Source organism: Sciurus vulgaris (genome assembly GCF_902686455.1).
Source record: "Sciurus vulgaris genome assembly, chromosome: 16".
NCBI classification, from domain to species: domain Eukaryota; kingdom Metazoa; phylum Chordata; class Mammalia; order Rodentia; family Sciuridae; genus Sciurus; species Sciurus vulgaris.
In genome coordinates, this window is record NC_136477.1 from 33,952,219 (window position 1) to 33,970,023 (window position 17,805).

General features: G+C 40.1%; 1 protein-coding gene across 2 annotated transcripts in view; it reads right to left on the minus strand.

The window, feature by feature from the left end:
• Nucleotides 1-17,223, minus strand: part of TGFBR2 (transforming growth factor beta receptor 2) — an 84,365-nt gene extending 67,142 nt beyond the window's left edge. The window contains exons 1-2 of one of the 2 annotated variants that reach the window (XM_079113989.1): nucleotides 16,840-17,223; nucleotides 2,498-2,572 (exon numbers count right to left, since the gene is read on the minus strand). In XM_079113989.1, the coding sequence (XP_078970115.1) occupies nucleotides 2,498-2,572; nucleotides 16,840-16,933 (169 nt within the window). In that variant the 5' untranslated portion in view covers nucleotides 16,934-17,223. The remainder of the gene's footprint in view (nucleotides 1-2,497; nucleotides 2,573-16,839) is intronic. The other variant, XM_079113988.1, reaches the window with a different exon arrangement.
• Between the last annotated feature and the right edge of the window lie 582 nt (nucleotides 17,224-17,805).

Genomic DNA, 17,805 nt, shown 5'->3' on the forward strand with positions numbered 1-17,805 from the left:
CAACTTTTCCAGTCTTGGGTTTTAACTACCTTTATTGTTAGGTATTAGATGGGACTTTATTTACCCCATTTTGAGGGTGAGTTTCCAGAAGTCACAGAACTTTAAAATTCTCCCATTGTTCGCTCTAAAATTGTACTCATGTTTGTTATACTGAATTTAACATCAACAGACAAGAGACTTTTGACTGAGCAAGTGGTATTTCTCCAGTACTATCTTGACCAGCCTGGTCAAATTCTTCATCTGATAACCTATCTGGGTTAGATCATATCAGTGATTTGCTACCTCACTTCCACATCAGAGTCATCTGGGGATTCTTTTATGATAATAAAGTTGCCAGGGATTCACCCCAGGGCAATAAATTAGAATTTCTGGGGGTTTGGTTCAGGCATTGAAAATTGTTTTTAAACTTCTCAGATGATTCTAATGTGCAGCCAGGGTTGAAAACTGGAGTTCAGGAAAGGCCTTTCTCTACAAGAGTGGAGAATGCAATAAAGCCCTGCAATTAGTGAGGGTAAGAGGTGGACTACAGACAAGTGATGCTTTTCAACTCTGCTTTGAGCTGGCTGCTAGGGACACTGTGAGCTGTATTATGATAGAACCTTATTAGAAACATATGCAGGCATGGCCAAGCACCACCCAAAGAATCTTCTTATATGACTCAAACTCTAATTACACTTTTGGGATGAAGTAGGAATCATAAATACAATTGACTTCAGGGCATTTAGTTGTCATTGTGTAAATTCTTCTTGGAAGATCACTTTTGAATTAATGTTGAAGTACATATTTTACAAGTTCCCATCTTTTTCAAGGGTGGAAATCCTTTGACAATTACCAAGGAGACAATAGACTGACATTAGAAAGATCAGTTTGAAAGATTGGAGGAGCTAGTTTCCTACGAAATTGAATCTCTAAAGTGTTTGACCCCACAAATCAACATAAATAGTGAGTTAAGGGGGATGCTGTGGGAATGTGTATCCCGCCGCCCTTCCATAATCCAGCAGAGAAGTTAGGAAGGCTAATGATTCCTTAGATCAGAGGCTAAGAGTTGTGAAGAAGTTTTCCCTTCAGAAAATCACAACCCTACATAGATACAACACAATTAAAATAAATTTTAAGTTAACATATCCCTGCAATTTCTTTTGCCACCTCTGTCATTTTCAGCCCATTAAACATATATCCCATTACACACACACACACACACACACACACACACACACAACAGTACCTATATTTCAGAAATGTTCAAAAATTTGAGTATGTTTTTGATACAAAGGCATCTCTGCCCTAAGAAGAACCAGTATGTAGTAAAAATTGTTATTTTCAATTATTAGTATGTAAAAGATATATTCCAGACAGGATACTATTCCATCCCTTTTAAGAAGGAAATACATAAAGTAACATCAAAATCTATCACAATTTGAGAAAAATTTGCCAATTGTACTGTATGTGTGCTAATCTAGTCATTGTTTAAGGAAGCCACCTTTGGGGGTAAATCTCCACTGAGCAAGAAGGATCACAATGATGATCTGTCCCAACAAACCACACTGGAAAGATTAGCCTGATGAACACCTGGAGGAAACACAGTGTGGGAGCTAATTATTTAACATGTTGCTTAACCAAAATTAAGTAAAACAACATCATGACTCAACTTCTCATTTTTTGCCACTGGAGAAATAACATTTTTAGAGAGCAAGATATAGGCAAGCAGGAGTTAGAAGTGATCTGGTATGTCTGCTGAGTGCAGGCCCTGCCTATCAAGGACATTCTTTCTGTCATGTCCTCAGGAAATGTCCTAGTTATACAGGTTGGCTTTCGCTGTTCCTCAAGATATGTCCTCTTTTATATAAGAACAATTTGATGAAATATTAGACACATATGTTACTTGTGTTCTGCCACTAAAACAGTTTTGTTCCTCTCTATATCTTTATGCAGACATTCATGTTTGCAAAATTTCTAGGAAAGGAAGCCACGGTTAATACTGGACCTGTGTCCACATGGTGAAGCACCTTCCTAGGTAAAGGGGCCCATATTCCTGATCATGCTGAGCACCTTGAACCCCTGTGGAAGAGCCAAACCACAGGACTGTAGCAACTGGCACAGCTTTTTACAGATGGCAACATTTGTCGACTGACAATGTGACAGAACCCTCATGAAGGCAGACCACACGGTGTTTAAAAGAGAAGCTGTTCCCCACAAGAAAAGAGGAAAAGAAAAATGACTCATTATACCGTTTGAACTCCAGAAAGACTGGTGGAAAAAAGCCCTCAAAGAAGTGGGACTTGAAAAAGGAGATTCTCCAGTTCTAAATATGGCTTCTAATTTTCAAGGCAAGAAGGAGGCATTGGATATAAACCCTCCTATCACCTCTTCTACAATTTAGCTACAAAAATAGGAAAACAAATGGGATCACAGATTTTTATCTTAGACTTAAAGATTATACTTTAAGCACAATGACTAGAAATGATAAAATGAGGAAAAGAAATTCAAGATCCGTGACAATGTTTCAGCGGATGAGTGGTCCCATTACAGCTTAGGCAGATGGTTTCATGTTTCTGGGCCTCCATTTCCACATCTGCAAAATAGGATAATTACACCCATCCCAGAGGGTTGTTTCCAAGATTAAATATGACATGCAAGTGGAACTGTTTTGCAAATAATAAAATACTCTATTCATGAAAGGGATTATGAAAAGATTACATAACCAGACACAATCAGTATGTTTTCTTCAAAGTTATCAGACTGCACTTTTCCCACCCACTGGTGCTCTTTTTCCATAAGTCTCAATGACTGTAAAGTTATTCAAATTACTTTTCTCTTTTGTGTTTTCCTGGCACTAGTTTTTTTTTTTTTTTTTTTTAATCTGTCTGGACAAGTAAATAATTATTGTCCCAATTTTTTGCTTTAATACATTTAAAAACTATTTTAACCAAGAAAGACATTTTTTTGTGTTCCCAGGATATATGTACCAAAGAAAGCTGAGGGTGAAAAGGTTCACTTGTTAAGATCTTCTACTGCATTCCTGGTCACCTCTGATAATTTCCCCTCTAGGGAAACTGGGGTTTCAGGGGTTGTTTTCAACCCAAACAATCACCACCTGACCACTCTGATTCTTTCATTTTCTTATAACTGCAAGATGCTTCAATTCGAGAGCAGGAAAACCAAGTTGGCCTCCATGGTCTTATTAAGTAAAGGGAGACAATTTAGGAAAGGTGAAGCCGGATCAATCAAACTTTCCAAGCTTTTCAGGGCTCACTCCAGAGACTCTCTTAAAGATAAATTCTTTTAAAACACTGATCATAATCAAAACAGCACATTGTATCAGAGGTCAAGTATTGTTTTTCACTTCCTTTCCCAGAACTCCTTAAAGACAAAGGTCTGAAGAAAGATACAGAGAAGAATAAAATTGTTGTGGATTGGCAGAATACAACTTAGGCATGTAATGCCTAGGCAAGTTGTTTTTATATAAAAGGAGTTATACCTTGGGAGTGGCAGAGCTAACAGGTTTGGCTCAGAAGGGGTTAAATTGTAACTGCTATTCTGTACTGGTGAGAAACTGTATTCCCTCAATGTCCCCCAAGAAACCCCAGGCATCTCATTAATAAACGGGTAGCAGGCAACACTACGAGTTTGCAAACATGCTTTGTAAAGTGCTGAATTAATGTAAGTGATTATACCATTGCCACAAACATCCTCACCAACGTCATCATTAAAATCTTGAGAGAATGTTTTCAGCAGTTTTAAGAGCTAAGCAATGGCATGTTATATAAAAGTATTTTGTTTTAACCATTCCCATAGATTATTGAGACCTAAGAATACTATAATTCTTAGTTCATCTCCTTTTCCCCTTTGATAGAGCAGGTCAGGCATGGCCAGTCCACACTGAAGCAGCATTAAGAAGTCAGGGGTAGCTCTGGAATTCTCATAGAGGGGACTCACAGGTGATGATCTGGCTGGAGTCCTATCTGGAAAGCTGTGTTTGCACAGGAAACAAGGGACTCCTGATACCCAGACTGTGAGTTTACTTAGGGTGGCTTTGCAGGGAGCTGATGGAGACCAAGGTGGAGGAAAAGACTGAAAGCCTTCAAGACCCTCCTTGGGGACTCACCCCTGTCAAGCCTCCCTCTAAGGAAGGCTTCATCCTCCAGCTAAGGAAGGACACATGTCCTTAGCATGTATCATTTTAACAGGGCCTTCCAAAAAGTGCAACCGTGGGTCATCTTTGCAATAGGGGATACCTGCCTTCAGGCGGGTAGAAGAAGTGGAGGGTCACCAGGCCCTTTCCACTGCCCCAGGACTCCTTCAGCTACCAGTTCTCCACAATCCCAATGATGGGAGATGACCTATTTCATAAGAAGGGAAGGCAGGAGTGGCAAATAATTGTTTTGAGTCAGGTGGTATGATTTTCTTTATGACTTTTCCTGGCCTCTAGAGTCATAATGTGTTGAGCTCTCTACAAATGATTTACACACAGGAAATAAATGAATCAAAGGCAGCCTGAGATGTACAGAAAAATAACAGCTCTGAATACCCACACAGTGCAACACCCCCAAATTCACTGAAATTAAAGACTGCAGACAGAGCAAACTTTCACTACCAAGAGCAGCTTACATGAAGCGCGTGATTCACAACTCCCAACTCTCTATGATTCTGTCAGTACTTTGTGTGGCTATAAGCAACAAGGCCACTGGTGTCCACACTTACAGGGAGGAGGTAAGCTGTCTGGAAAAATTAAAAGCTGCACTCCCAGTCTTGGATCTACAAGCAGCTCTCCTTGCCTTTAAATGCAATGAATCCCAAACAGTAATAAACTCAACAAATAAACAAATGAATTGACTGAGTATGTATGCTGGGGCAGAATCAGACAGAAATCTCCTCCTCCAAAAGTTTTTCTTCCAATAATGGAATGAATCAACACACACACACACACACACACTCACACAACCACTGGCAGTTTGGTGAATAAGGCCATATGAGTGACACTGTTAGGATGAGAGCAGGAGAAAGAAGGAGATTGAAGTGAGATAATAAAGGGAGACCCACTAGGAGTAACATTCAGGCCAAGCATTATTTTAAAGAGTGAAGCTATTGCAGGACACATGCAGAAACTTTGGAGGGTGGAATATAGTCATGAAAGGAATAATCATAGCTAGGATATTTGAAATCAAAAAAGCTACATGAGGAAGCTTTGTTCAAGTGGAAGCAAGCTATGAGAAATGCAAAAGGTAAAATGGAAACTGGGGAGAGACTTGGCCTTTTTCAGACATGGCATCATCAAATTGTATCTCTTTGGTGTGCAGGACACTGTTTCATGAGCCAGGGACACCGAGGCAGCCTCTGACCTCCATGAGGAAGGTCAACCATGCAATAACCTAAGATTCATGGAAAGGATGACTGGCAGGCTCTCTAGCAAGGACCACCTATTCAGAAGGATGTTTGGTGACAAGACATATATATTGGTGAAGAAAAGGACAAAGGGTGTCCGTGGGCAGAAACCAATGAGAAGATTCTTATCGATGACACAAAATAAGGTTTGCATTGTGGAAGCACAGTTCAAGAGAAAAATGAAGCCAAATGGTTATGTAGTTCATGTAACTAGGTTTCTGTTGTAAGCAAACATCTGATTAAGAGATTCTTGGTATTAAGATTTAAAAGTTACTCTGCTGTTCTGATGAATAAGTTGAGTTAGATGCAATAGAAAGCAACATGAGATGTGGATTGCAACGGGAAGTTTTTTCTGGTTTTTCTCTTTCTTTTCTTCCTTCCTTCTTCCTCCTCCTCCCCACTACTCCTTCTTCTCCCAAGTATCGTTCAAATGTGGAAGGTTAAGAAAAAGTCAGAAAATAAAAGTATTTGGAAAAATCAGAAATTACGAGAAATGGTTTTTGCAGCCACCATGTTAAAGGCATTAGAAACTGACAATTTTAGAAGACAAATGTAATCAAGACACAAAAATTGCCTTCTGTTGAGTAAAAGAAGCCAATCAATGACAAAGACTGCAGTGACACTCTCAGATTTGTTCAAGATAAATGTGGAGAGAGTTAAGAAAATTTTAGTCCTTACTGACCTTCAGCCAAGTCACTTTTTCAAGACAAAGGAGGAGATTTTAAAAGGGTTAAGGAGGAGAAGAACTTTCTGCAAAACCTGTCATTAATTCACCAACTTGCTGGGGACCTGCTTTGTTTGGGGCACAGTGTGACATATTTTAAGAAAGTACAGTAGCTCCAGAATGAATTAAGGCCCATATGCATCAAAGCAGTCTGTGATTAAAAACAATGAGGGAAACACGATTAATGCTGTGACTTTCACAGAGAAACAGATCCTTGAGTTCTACAGTTCATGGTTGAGATGTGGACATTCAGTGGATGGAAGACTCATGAAAGATTCTTTGGGAAAACAAATTGGTCAAAATTCAACACCATTAATTGACATGCCACCTGTGCACTCTCTCTGGTCTGCTAGCCTATGTGTGTTGGTTACATATAGTTAAAACAGGACTTGAAACTTAAGAGTCAAAAGACTCTCGTAAAACCAAGTTGTAAGTCTCCCTGGAATCCTTTTTTTTTTTTTTTTTGGTACCAAGGATTGAACCCAGGGGTGCTCAACCACTAAGCCACATCCCAAACCCTTTTTTAATATTTTATTTAGAGACAGGGTCTTGCTGAGTTGCTTAGGGCCTCACTAAAGTGCTGAGGCTGATTTTGAACTTGAAATTCTCCTGCCTCAGCCTCCTGAGCTGCCAGGATGGAATCCTCCTCTTCTTCACTTCTGGACAGAATCCTGATGGTATCCACTAAAATCATTGCAGAAAATTGGACTCCTCCTGGGAAAATACTTGAATTGCACAAAGCAAAGCTTCTTACACCCGGACAGCATCACCTGAGGACCTTGATAAGATGCAGATTCTAATGCAGAAGGCCTGGGGAAGAGCTCAAGAATCTGCGTTTCCAGTTAATTGTCAGTGCTGCTGCTGCTTCTGCTGGACCCTTTGAAACAGCAAGTTATTAGAACACCTTTAGGTGGTGTTATCAGGAGACAGAAAACCATCATCTTCAAGGTCAGAAAACTTTAGCTCAAGATGTGGGTCTCAATGTCAATTTTAACTCGTGCAATGTGAATGTTCAGAGAGGAACCAAGCGGCTGAAAGAGTGAGAAAGTAGAACAAATAAGGCCACAGCTGGAGGTGATGGAAAACCAGAGAGCAGCAGAGGAAAAGACTTGCTCATCAGAAGAAATAAGCAGGTGACAAGAGAAGCAACACAAATTATTACTAGAGAAATCTATTCTAATAATAATAATTTACAAAAGCAAGAGTCAGGGCCCCCAGGATGGGTTAAGATTGTTAGCAACTGTTTTATAAAAATGTAACTTCAGAGATTCTAAAATATTAAATACGAAATACATAAGGATTGAATTTTTTTCCTTTTCACTTATTTGAAGGGAAAATTATATCAGATGTTCCCTCCCCAGTCCAATACTATAGATTTTAGAGTATAAAACATCAACATGATATATGGCAATAAGATAGTCACTCATGACAATAGTTAAATTCCTGCCAGGTGCAGTGTGGCTCAGGCCTGTAATCTCAGCTTCTCTGGAAGCTGAGGTAGGAGGATCACAGTTCAAAGCCAGTCTCAGCATCTTAGTAAGGCCCTAAGCAACTTAGCAAGACCCTGTCTTAAAATAAAAAATAAAAAGGGCTGGGGAGGTGGCTCAGTGGTTAAGTACCCCTGGGTTCAATCCCTGGTACCAAAAAAAAAAAAGAAGATTCCTACTCTGTACTAACAAGTATCTGCAAACTATACAGAAATGCAATTATGGGCCTTGACCGCTCCTCCCTTGCCTAAAAACAACACTCTGAAAACTGCCAATCTGTAGCAAATTCTGTCTTTTCTAAGAATATTTTAAGAAGAGTGATGGAGAAATCTTTGAAAGGCAACAAAACACTAATTTTATCCAGACAAGTTTTCCTTCTTTCCCCCAAAACATAGAATCTCTTTGGGGTTTTACTTCTTTTCCTAAACATGGCAAAACCATTGCATGATTTTCTACCTTAGGAAAAACCCTTGCAGACATTTTTACAGATTTAGAGGAAGAGGAGAATGAAAACACCATAATTAACAAGAGAAATGGCACTACCACCCAAACCAAGCCAGCCTTTCCTTTAGCCAAAAGGCGTGAATTCTACACCCAAGTAAACATGCTATTTAGTCAGGATGTATACTCAGACACCTGCAGAAGGAAAATTTCAAAATAACTATGGTTTCTTTTTCTTTTTCTTAGTAGCCATCTTCAGAAAAACTCCAAGTAAATGTTTGTGGTATCTGTCAGTTTGGACCTGCTATAACTTTTCATAGTTTTCTATTTTGATTAGTTAAGAATTATATAAATGTTTGCTAAGTCAATTCCAATGATTTCCTCTAACAACATGAAGAATTAAATGTTTCAGAACAAGAAAAAAAAAAAGAGCAAATCTCATCTAGTCCAATTCTTGTCACTGTACAAAGAAGGTAAAATAAGACCATGTTGGGACCAAAAAGTTACCTGGTCACCTGAGCGCCTTGGTTCCTAGTGCACCATGCTTGGGTCCCTTTTGTCTGTCTCCTAGGCAGAGTTTTTCTGATCACAAACTAAGGGTCAACTCTGGGCCACCTTTCATTCAAGATCAAGGTTTTGTGATAATTACATATCTGCAACTTCTTTTCTACTTGGCACTGGGCTCTAAAGTAGGAAAATGATGATGGGTTTAGCTAAACCTGGAGCAAAGTAAAATTCTGTTTTGTGACCTAACAATGCAGACTTCAGTCTTCTATTTGCAACTGGGGAAAGGATGAGGAGGCATTTTAAAATTTATTTTCTAAGGCAACAAGAGAACCCTAGCATTAGTCATGAATTTGGGTCTTGTGGAAGCTGAAGCTTGTAAATTTCAGGGGGCACTTTTGAGAACGGTAACACAAATTAATAATAGAAATTTGGGTATTAAAGTAAATATTATTTAGAATTAACATGGCATCACACAAATTATAAATTTTTAAAACCCTCAAATACAAAATATAATAGAAAACAGATCTTTTTAATCAATCAGCTACTGGACACACCTCTGAAATTTTTTCCACATTTTTTTGTTTGCATACTTTTTGATCACCTCTCCCAGTAATTTTGCAATATTCTCTATAGAAAGATAATTTAGTCTTTTCTCTAAAATGTGTAATTTATTTTTGAATAATTTGGAAAAGGTTCTTTTTGCTTCATAACTCATTATAGGTAAATACATTTTTTGTATTGCCTCCAAATTTGGGGAAACTTCCATCCAGTTTCTTTTATGCATGAACTGTAGGGTTCAGGGCATTTCTTAACTGTTGGCTGAATTGATGACACTTGTTAACCAAAATGCCAGGGACTCCCCCAGGGTCAGGAGATGGGCCTACACCAGAAAGGAGCCTTGAAATTTGGGTTCCACATATTTTACAGTAGACCCACCTGGACCCACCATATGTATCCCAACATATTTGGTGCATCTTTGAATTTGCTCAATCCTTCCAAATAAAGTGTCTGTTTTATTCAGAACACCTAAATTCCCTGATAGCATAACGGTTCCATGATTCAGATGACAATATACCACTAAATACATATTCTTCATGGTCCCCTTAAAGTCACGTCAGTCTTGTTTGACTACATGGTGTATGAACTAAACATTAATTTTATTTCACTCAGGAAATTAAGTAGGCAAATATATAAAAAATGCTAAAGCAGTGGACAAATTTTGGATATTATCATTCTTTCTCTTTAACCCTTCTAATAGGCTTCTTTAAGGGACAAGTGGTTCATGTCATATAAGGCAGCCTAGTCTCAGTGCACAATTGAAGGTTAGATTCCCAGACTAAACCATCTTGGTTCCAACCCCAGCAAAATCATTTGCCAACTGAGTAGCCTTAGGCAAATTCCTTAATCTCTGACTTATAATGAGCATTATAAAACCTCCCTTGTAGGGTTGTTTTGAAGGTTAAATAATACACACAAAATGGTTAGCATGATCCAGGCAGTAGAAAGATCTGAATAAGTGATAGCTCCTACCATTATTGGGAAACTTGTCCATGAAATCTCCTGAGTAAAACTATACAGGGTATAATGCTGACTTCATTTCTCTATGCAGAAAAAGTTTGCAGAGTTCTGGGATGATATGGGTAGCAGCAGAGAGTTTCCCCCCAAAGTCAATGAAACCTTTTACATGATTGACAACTTCAATAGATAAAGAACTGCTGTGGCCCATGCTGAAAATGGGCACCTAAACCCTAGGTTCCTCCAAAGGTTTTCGAGTTTGTTCAGCCAAATGTGTAGTTCTCTAAAGTGCATAGTTTTGACAGTTCTATACCTTTTATAGCACAGGAAGTCTTTTTAGCCCTAATACTCCTGGTTTTCTCTTTTTTTGAAAAGGCTTGACAAAGCCATCACTTCAAATAAAATATTTATAACAGTAGAACAAAATTGAGATAAGCTCTACCTTGCCCTACTGGTCTCAATACATAGAGGAAATGAAACTAAGACACTGGAAAGCCTCAAACATGTATAAGTGAAACTGCATACAAGAAGTCAAATGGATAGAGAGCTACAGTTCCCTTCAAGAAAATACCAACTATGAAAACCAAAGGAAACACAACACAATGCTATGCAAACTCTCAGTTTTTTCATTAAAAAAACATGCTCTCTGCTTTAGGGAGAATGTGATATAATTAATAAAAACCAATTTTTTGCCCAACATTCTGTAAAGGAATATTGCTGGTATAAATCCATCCCTCAAATTAGAAGGCCCAGGGTAAGAACACAACACAGACCCAAAGCATAGATCAAAATATCTAAAATTACAAACTGAGCTAACAAATTGCTCAATAAAATAGCTTCTATCCTTTTACTTCAGCTGACAAATCTATGTTTATAACATTTCAAAAGACCAGGTTCAACTTTAGAACTCTTGCAATACTCAAAAGTCTCTCCTCAGAAATGGGTGGTAGGGGGCAGCGTGGACCTGAGCCCTGGTCAATGTTTTCCTCTCTCCATGAATATGTATGTTTGGACAACCAAGATTGTATTCTCTCTCTCTCTTTCTCTCACTCTCTCTTTCCCTCTCCCTACCTTCCTTTCTCCCTCTCTCAAACACACCTACATACACACACAACCTGACCCTCAGCCATCCCCTCAGGCAGAAGGTACACAACCAATGGCCATGAAGACCTTCAGGAAAATGGGCTTGAGGGGTCCCAGTAGATGCAAGCTTAGGACAGGGAATTTGGGGTTTCCAGGACCCTAAATATGATCTAAAATAGGAATTGGATAATACTAGGAGGTCCAGGAGTGTGTCCATGCTATGGCCTAGGTCTGAGCAGAGAATATGAGCACGTGCCCCTGGAAGCCCAGAAAAGATACCTCTTTCACCTGTATCCTAGCCTATATTTTAGTCGTAGAGCTGAGAATATTTGGAGGAAAATATTCTAAGTTGACTGCACCCAAGGGGACATTTACCCCATGCTGGATGCCAACACCTAAAACACCAATCATGACCAGTGAAAGGCAAAAGTGACCCTGATGGCATGGGTGAGGAGGAGACTCAACCATCTCTAAGTCTTCAAATTAGCTGGACCTCAGAAGTCAGAATATTCTTCATTACATTGGATCAAATCTGCTCTTCTTGCCTTTCCAGCAGTTCTTTGAGTCCTATAAACAAAGCAGGGGTCCCACATGCTTGAGGTTTATAATAGACATTTTTGAAAATGGTGTCTGACAACTGCTATAATGGTCAAGGCCTAGGTCATCATCAGTGCCTCCGGCCAACATGACACAATTATCAGACTAAGCCAGTCAGGAAGAGGGAGATGACACAAGCAGAGCAAATCCATTATCAAGACCACTTAACTGATGATATGAGATGGTAAGTTTTTCCTCTTTCCTTAGACACTGCATCCCTGTACCCCTCCTTTACCCCTCCCAAAACACTCACCCACCCACACACACAAAGCCTAGCAGAATATAAACAGGACAGGCTTAAAATGAACACTTGCACACAAACACACACATACCACAAGTAAACTTGAGTAGGTTCCATCTTTTCATTTATGAAATAATAAAACTTATCTTTTGGTTTCTTCATGGGATCACATTAAGTAATGTCAAGTGGGTAGTTCATGGTAACTTCTCAAATGTCAGTTCTTCTAGGCCCTCTTCTCTCTAACTCCTCCCTGAGCAGAGTCCATTTGCCTATGCAGCATTCCAAACCCTCTGACATGCCCCACAAAGAAGTATAATAACCATTATCTTGCTTCGTTCAGAAGCAACAGGTACCTAGAGATCAAAAAATTGCAAGGCAAGGAGAGAGTACAAAATACATGGAGAGCATGTGTGCTGCTAATGCCTATCTGCCAAGACATTTCCACTGAAAATCATAATTTAAATCTGCTGAAGCTGTACATATGGACCTGGAGGGCAGAAGCTAACAAGGTGGTAGAGTTATGTTTTTATGAGGAACTTGGCTAAATAATACCAAGCTGCAGCCAGGAAGTATATTTCCCTGCACCCTATTTTAAAATATTTTAGTGGTTTGCATCTGACCTAAGTAATATTCAAGCTGCTCTAGAGCAGACATTGGCTGCTACAGGACCACACTTCTTTTAAACCAACTCTGCTTCACTGCTTATAAACCAAAACACTAACACCCTGATGAAAAAAGAAACTTAAAAGCTAAATTGAGATTCAGTTCTACATTTTCAGTGAAGGTCTCCTTTATGACAATCTTCTGAATAAAAAATGAAATTCAGTATTTGTTGGATAATTTTGGTTGGTGAAAACTGTTTAAAAAATTTTGCAATGGCTTTGAATGCTTTATATTAGTTTAAAATTTAGAACTGGAAGGGTAACATGGAAACTTCTAGTAGCTTTTCATCATGTTTGTTAGAAGTTGAAATATCTTTTTCCATATTTTACCAGAATACAAAAACCAATTATATAGTATAAAAACCGCCAAATTCTTATTCAAATTGATCAGAGCTAAAACTATTCTTATTGAAAGGAAAGATTTTGCCATTTAGACCAAACAGCCAAAAATCAGTAACTGGTTGTTTTTTTAAATGCATAACCCAAATTGCATGATATCCCACAGGATGCACATTCCAGATGTGCCACATGATGTGCCAGCTCTCAGGGAGGCCATGAGATAGTGAGACCCTGAGACAGTGAGACCCACTTCTTGCTGAAAGGTCTAATGGACAAGGGAGTTCCATAAAGAGGAGAGTTCCATTATTTCACTTGCTACTATTATGAGTGGAGAGACTGTACACAGGAGGGGGGCACTTAGCTCAACCTGGGGCATTCAGAGCAGGTTTCCTTAAAAGACAACACAAGTTAAGTCTTGAAATCTGAGAGAAAATCAGGCAGGTAGCAGGAGTAACAGCTTAACTGCCCAGGGAAAATGTAGCCTTGGTGGAATGTGGATACACAAATACAGGAGGGAACCAGGTCTCTGAGGCCCCCATTCAGCCTGATTAAGGAGTTAATAATAATCAAAACTGGTATTTGTTGCATACTTACTAGGCTTCATACACTATGTTAAGCACTCAAAAGCATTATTTTATTTAATCCTCACCTTTATAATCCCCAATTTACAGATGTGAGAGCTAGAAATTAAAGGGATTGAGACAGGCTACACAGTCAATAAATAGGAGGTGGCTTTGGAACCCAAGATGACTTGATTTCATAGCTTGTACCTTATGGGCTTCTACCTCCAGCTCATCCCCAAAGACTAAGTAGACACATTGGGTCCACCATGCTGGCTACAGAACAGAGAAAGGGATTGAAAGTGGCCTAATTGTTGGTCTATAGAGACTAAAAAAAGGCCAAAAAAAAGTTAGAATAAGTCAATTCAAAAATACAGTCAGAGGTACTGAAAGGAAATATTCCACATGCACACGGGTTTAGCACATTTAACAAAAAAAGTCTTTCAAAAACAAGGTCAAGAAAATAAAAGGACAGTTTTCACCAATGCTACCAAGTACACGGGGTTAAAATATGTATCCATTTCTTTGCTTGGAACACATAGACATCAACTCAGTGAGGACAAAGACCAGGCTTGTCTTATACATTGAGAATGGAATCTCCAGATCTGAGCAAACCACCTGGCAGAAGGAAATACTCAATAAGTATCGTTGAGAAAGAAAAATAAGAAATAGTCACTTTTTAAAATGTCACCAATAAGATGCCACCATTGATTAGAAAAATGGAGTCAAAAACTAAACCTATACAAAAATGTAAAAAGTCATGTTGAAGAGCAAAGAATCATCAACAAAGAGTCATCAACAAAACATGTAACAGGTTGAATACACAGATGATAAGGAATCATCACCATGAGATGCTGTCAAAAGAGAAGGTAATGGCTGGGCACAGGGCACATGCCTATAAAACTGGTGACTCAGGAGGCTGAGGCAGGAGGATTACAAGTTCAAGGCTAGCCTGGGCAGTTTTGGGAGACCTTGTCTCAAAATAAAAATAAATAAATAAAGGACGGGGGTATAACTCTGTGGTAAAGCACCCCTGGGTTAAAAGAGAGAGAGAAAAGATAATGAATTCAAAATGTGGTTAGTATTTTGTATAACTTGATAAAAATAAAATGTTATTAAAGGAAGTGGCCTAGAGGTGAAAATATGTTTTGGGGGTGAACCAGGCAAGTAAGTGAACCAAAGATCACATTCTAGACTTAATGATCTTTAGTCTTTAACACTGAAAATCTAAGTATACTGTTAAGGTGATTTTTAGGAAGTAGGAATATTTACCCCTTATGACATTGTTTAGTTCTCAACAAGAATCTTTTTTAGGGGTCTGAAAAGTAAAAGTCATATTTTTCAGATCTGAAGGTTTTGGACAATTTTCCCTCCAAATAGTCATTTCCTATTTTTGAACATGTAGGAAGAGTGAATATACTAGGTAAAAAAAAAAAAAAAATTAAAGGTTAAAATACTTTCTTCAATTTTTTTTTCTTAAAGTGAAATTCTTTGCTCACTTGTAAAGCTACTAAAGAAAAATTAGGTTCAGTTTTTTTTCAACGATTGAGTAGGAGAACAATCTCATCCCTTCCTATCTTACCTTGCATTAAGGTATTGCAAGAAATGTTTTCACACTTTGCCAATTATGTTAGAAAGACTTGAAACCATTTATTTACATGGAAAATTACAATAAGTGTGATTAGATTTCTCATCTTTATTGTAGTCATCTTCAAACTTTAATCATCTTTGAAAATTTAATTCCAATGGAATGAAGACAAATTCAAAATAATCCTTTAGTTCAACCATTTTGAAACTTTGATTTCATGAAAATATGAAAGCTGTTGGTTTAATAAAACTTTATAGCAAAATAAAAAATCACTGGGCTTTTAAGCAAATTGTTTAAAAGTGAGCATATAGACAAAATGAAATGAACTCATGGACTACTGAATCTGGAATTTGCAAATCATAAATTTTACCAGTGTAAACAAAACTTCACTAACAAAATCTGGGGCCTGCTATTTTTTTTCTTTCCTTATCTGAAACTTAAGTTTAATGTGCACAGAAAATTAAGGGTGCCACGTTTGTATTTATTAACAAAACTCTGTTTCTAAGAGTCTAAAGAAAATCAGAGACAGCTGCACCTTCTGTTACTGCAATGTAGGAAAACAGTTAAGGAAGAACAAATTTGTTTGAACTGTAGAACTCAAATTTATGTAAGGATTTTTTTTTTTTTCTTGCAATAGTGAACTATCAAACCCTCTGCATTTCAACCAAAATATCTACGTGGGACATCTCCAGATTACCAAAAGGGAGAGAGGGTGTAAAATATTACAAGGTGAAGGGTATGTAAAATTATCCAAATCTGCACCATGCCATTTTACAGATAAGGAAACTGAGGCTTAAAATGGGTATATGCTTGTGGGGAATACTCAGTTGTCCAGACCACAGCTGCATATACTGAGGTATGCGGATCATAGCAGCAAAATGTCTACTTTGACATCTTATGGGTTCTGCACTCTGCATAACAAGTATTTAAGAACTTAATTCGAGCATTTTTCCCCCAAAACATCTCTTGAGACAGGGATCTGGAAGGGAGCTGATTTGAGATTTTAACCATTGACCTGCCGTCGAACGATAGCTGCAGAAAACCATCAAATCCCTGATGGCAGCACTATCTTGCTCCAGACCACATCTCCAGAGCCTGGAACCTTACCATCTCCATTGCCTTGTTATCCACGCAGGCCAACCCAGACAACCTAACTTTGGAAATCGCTTTTCTTGAATCTTGTACTGAATAATTCAGGACCAAGAAACCCGCCTGGGGGTTTGCGTGGCCATTTCCAGGAGCTAGGGACCCACTAAGTGGCCATTTGAAGGAGTGTCTCAAGAAGAGCTGGGTGCACGCAGCATCGCCATCGGCCGCAGAGGCCCCAGGTGTGCAGCCACTTCGGCGGCCTGAGCAGCTGTTGCCCCGGGCCGCTGTTCCCCGGCCGCCTGCAGATAACCAACTTCTCAAACTTCCCTTTCCGGGAGTGAGGGCTCGCCTCGATCGCGGCCAACACAACGCCTTTCCTGCTCGCACAAAGGGGGCCAGACATGCCTCGCGCCCCTTTGCAGTTGAACTTTTCTTCTCGTTTTCAAGTAAAACCCCCACATCCCTGCGGCCACAGAAATCGGGCTGCTTGGCTGCCGCCAGGACAAACTTTCCCGGTTTCCGCCAGAGTCCCGGGATCCCGGGGCCGACTGTCAAGCGCAGCGAAGGGCTGAGGAGCCCAGGAGACCCCGGCGCCTCGCCAAGCCCGGGCTGGGGGCCACTCACCCGACTTCTGAACGTGCGGTGGGATCGTGCTGGCGATGCGCGTCCACAGGACGATGTGCAGCGGCCACAGGCCCCTGAGCAGCCCCCGACCCATGGCAGACCCCGCTGCTCGTCATAGACCGAGCCCAGAGCGCAGCGGACGGAGCCTTCCCAGACCCCTGGCTGCGCCTCCGCGCCGCGCCCTCTCTGGACCCCCCGCGCCGGGCGGGCCAGGCAGATGTGCCGGCCAGATGTGGTGCCCGCTCGCCAGCGAGGAGGGCGCCTGGAGGCCGGCGGAGGCCCCCGGCGGCCGAGGCGAGCTGCGCAGGAGGCCGGCTCCTGCCCCGAGCGTGTGCGCGCGCGGGGGTGTCGTCGGTCGTAGCGCGCGAGTGACTCACTCAACTTTACCCGGGCGCTGGGCGGGGGAAACAGGAAACTCCTCGCCAACAGCTGGGCAGGACCTCTAGCCGCCAGAGAGCCTTCTCCCTCTCCTCGGCATCCAGCCCTGGCTCTCTCCTCGCTGCCAATCACGTCCCCAAGACCAGCCCCTGCGAAGAGTTTGGCAAACTTTCAGCTGCCCCTCACCGCCCTCCCACATCACTCAGGAGTTCCTCGGTCCAAGTATTTACTCAGGAGTGACTGAGTGCACGCATTTCACAAAGTAACTACATGAAGTGTCTACACTTTCTATAGCACCCATCTCATAACCTACTCTGGATTGTTCTAGGTGCTTTATAGCTGCGTTTTCAAACTACAAGTTGAGATTCAGGAGTGGACACTGAAATTCAGTTAGTGAGTTCTGATTACATTTCCCCCCTAATATCATGATAGGTGTTGCTTCATTAAATTTAGTGGTGCGTATATGCATATATAACCCCCACCATATTGTAAAAAAAAAAAAAAAAAAAAAAAAATTTTACTGTAGGATTGAAGTCCAGAGGTTTCTTCCAAAGTTTAATGTGCACTGTTGATCTCGTGGGAATCTTA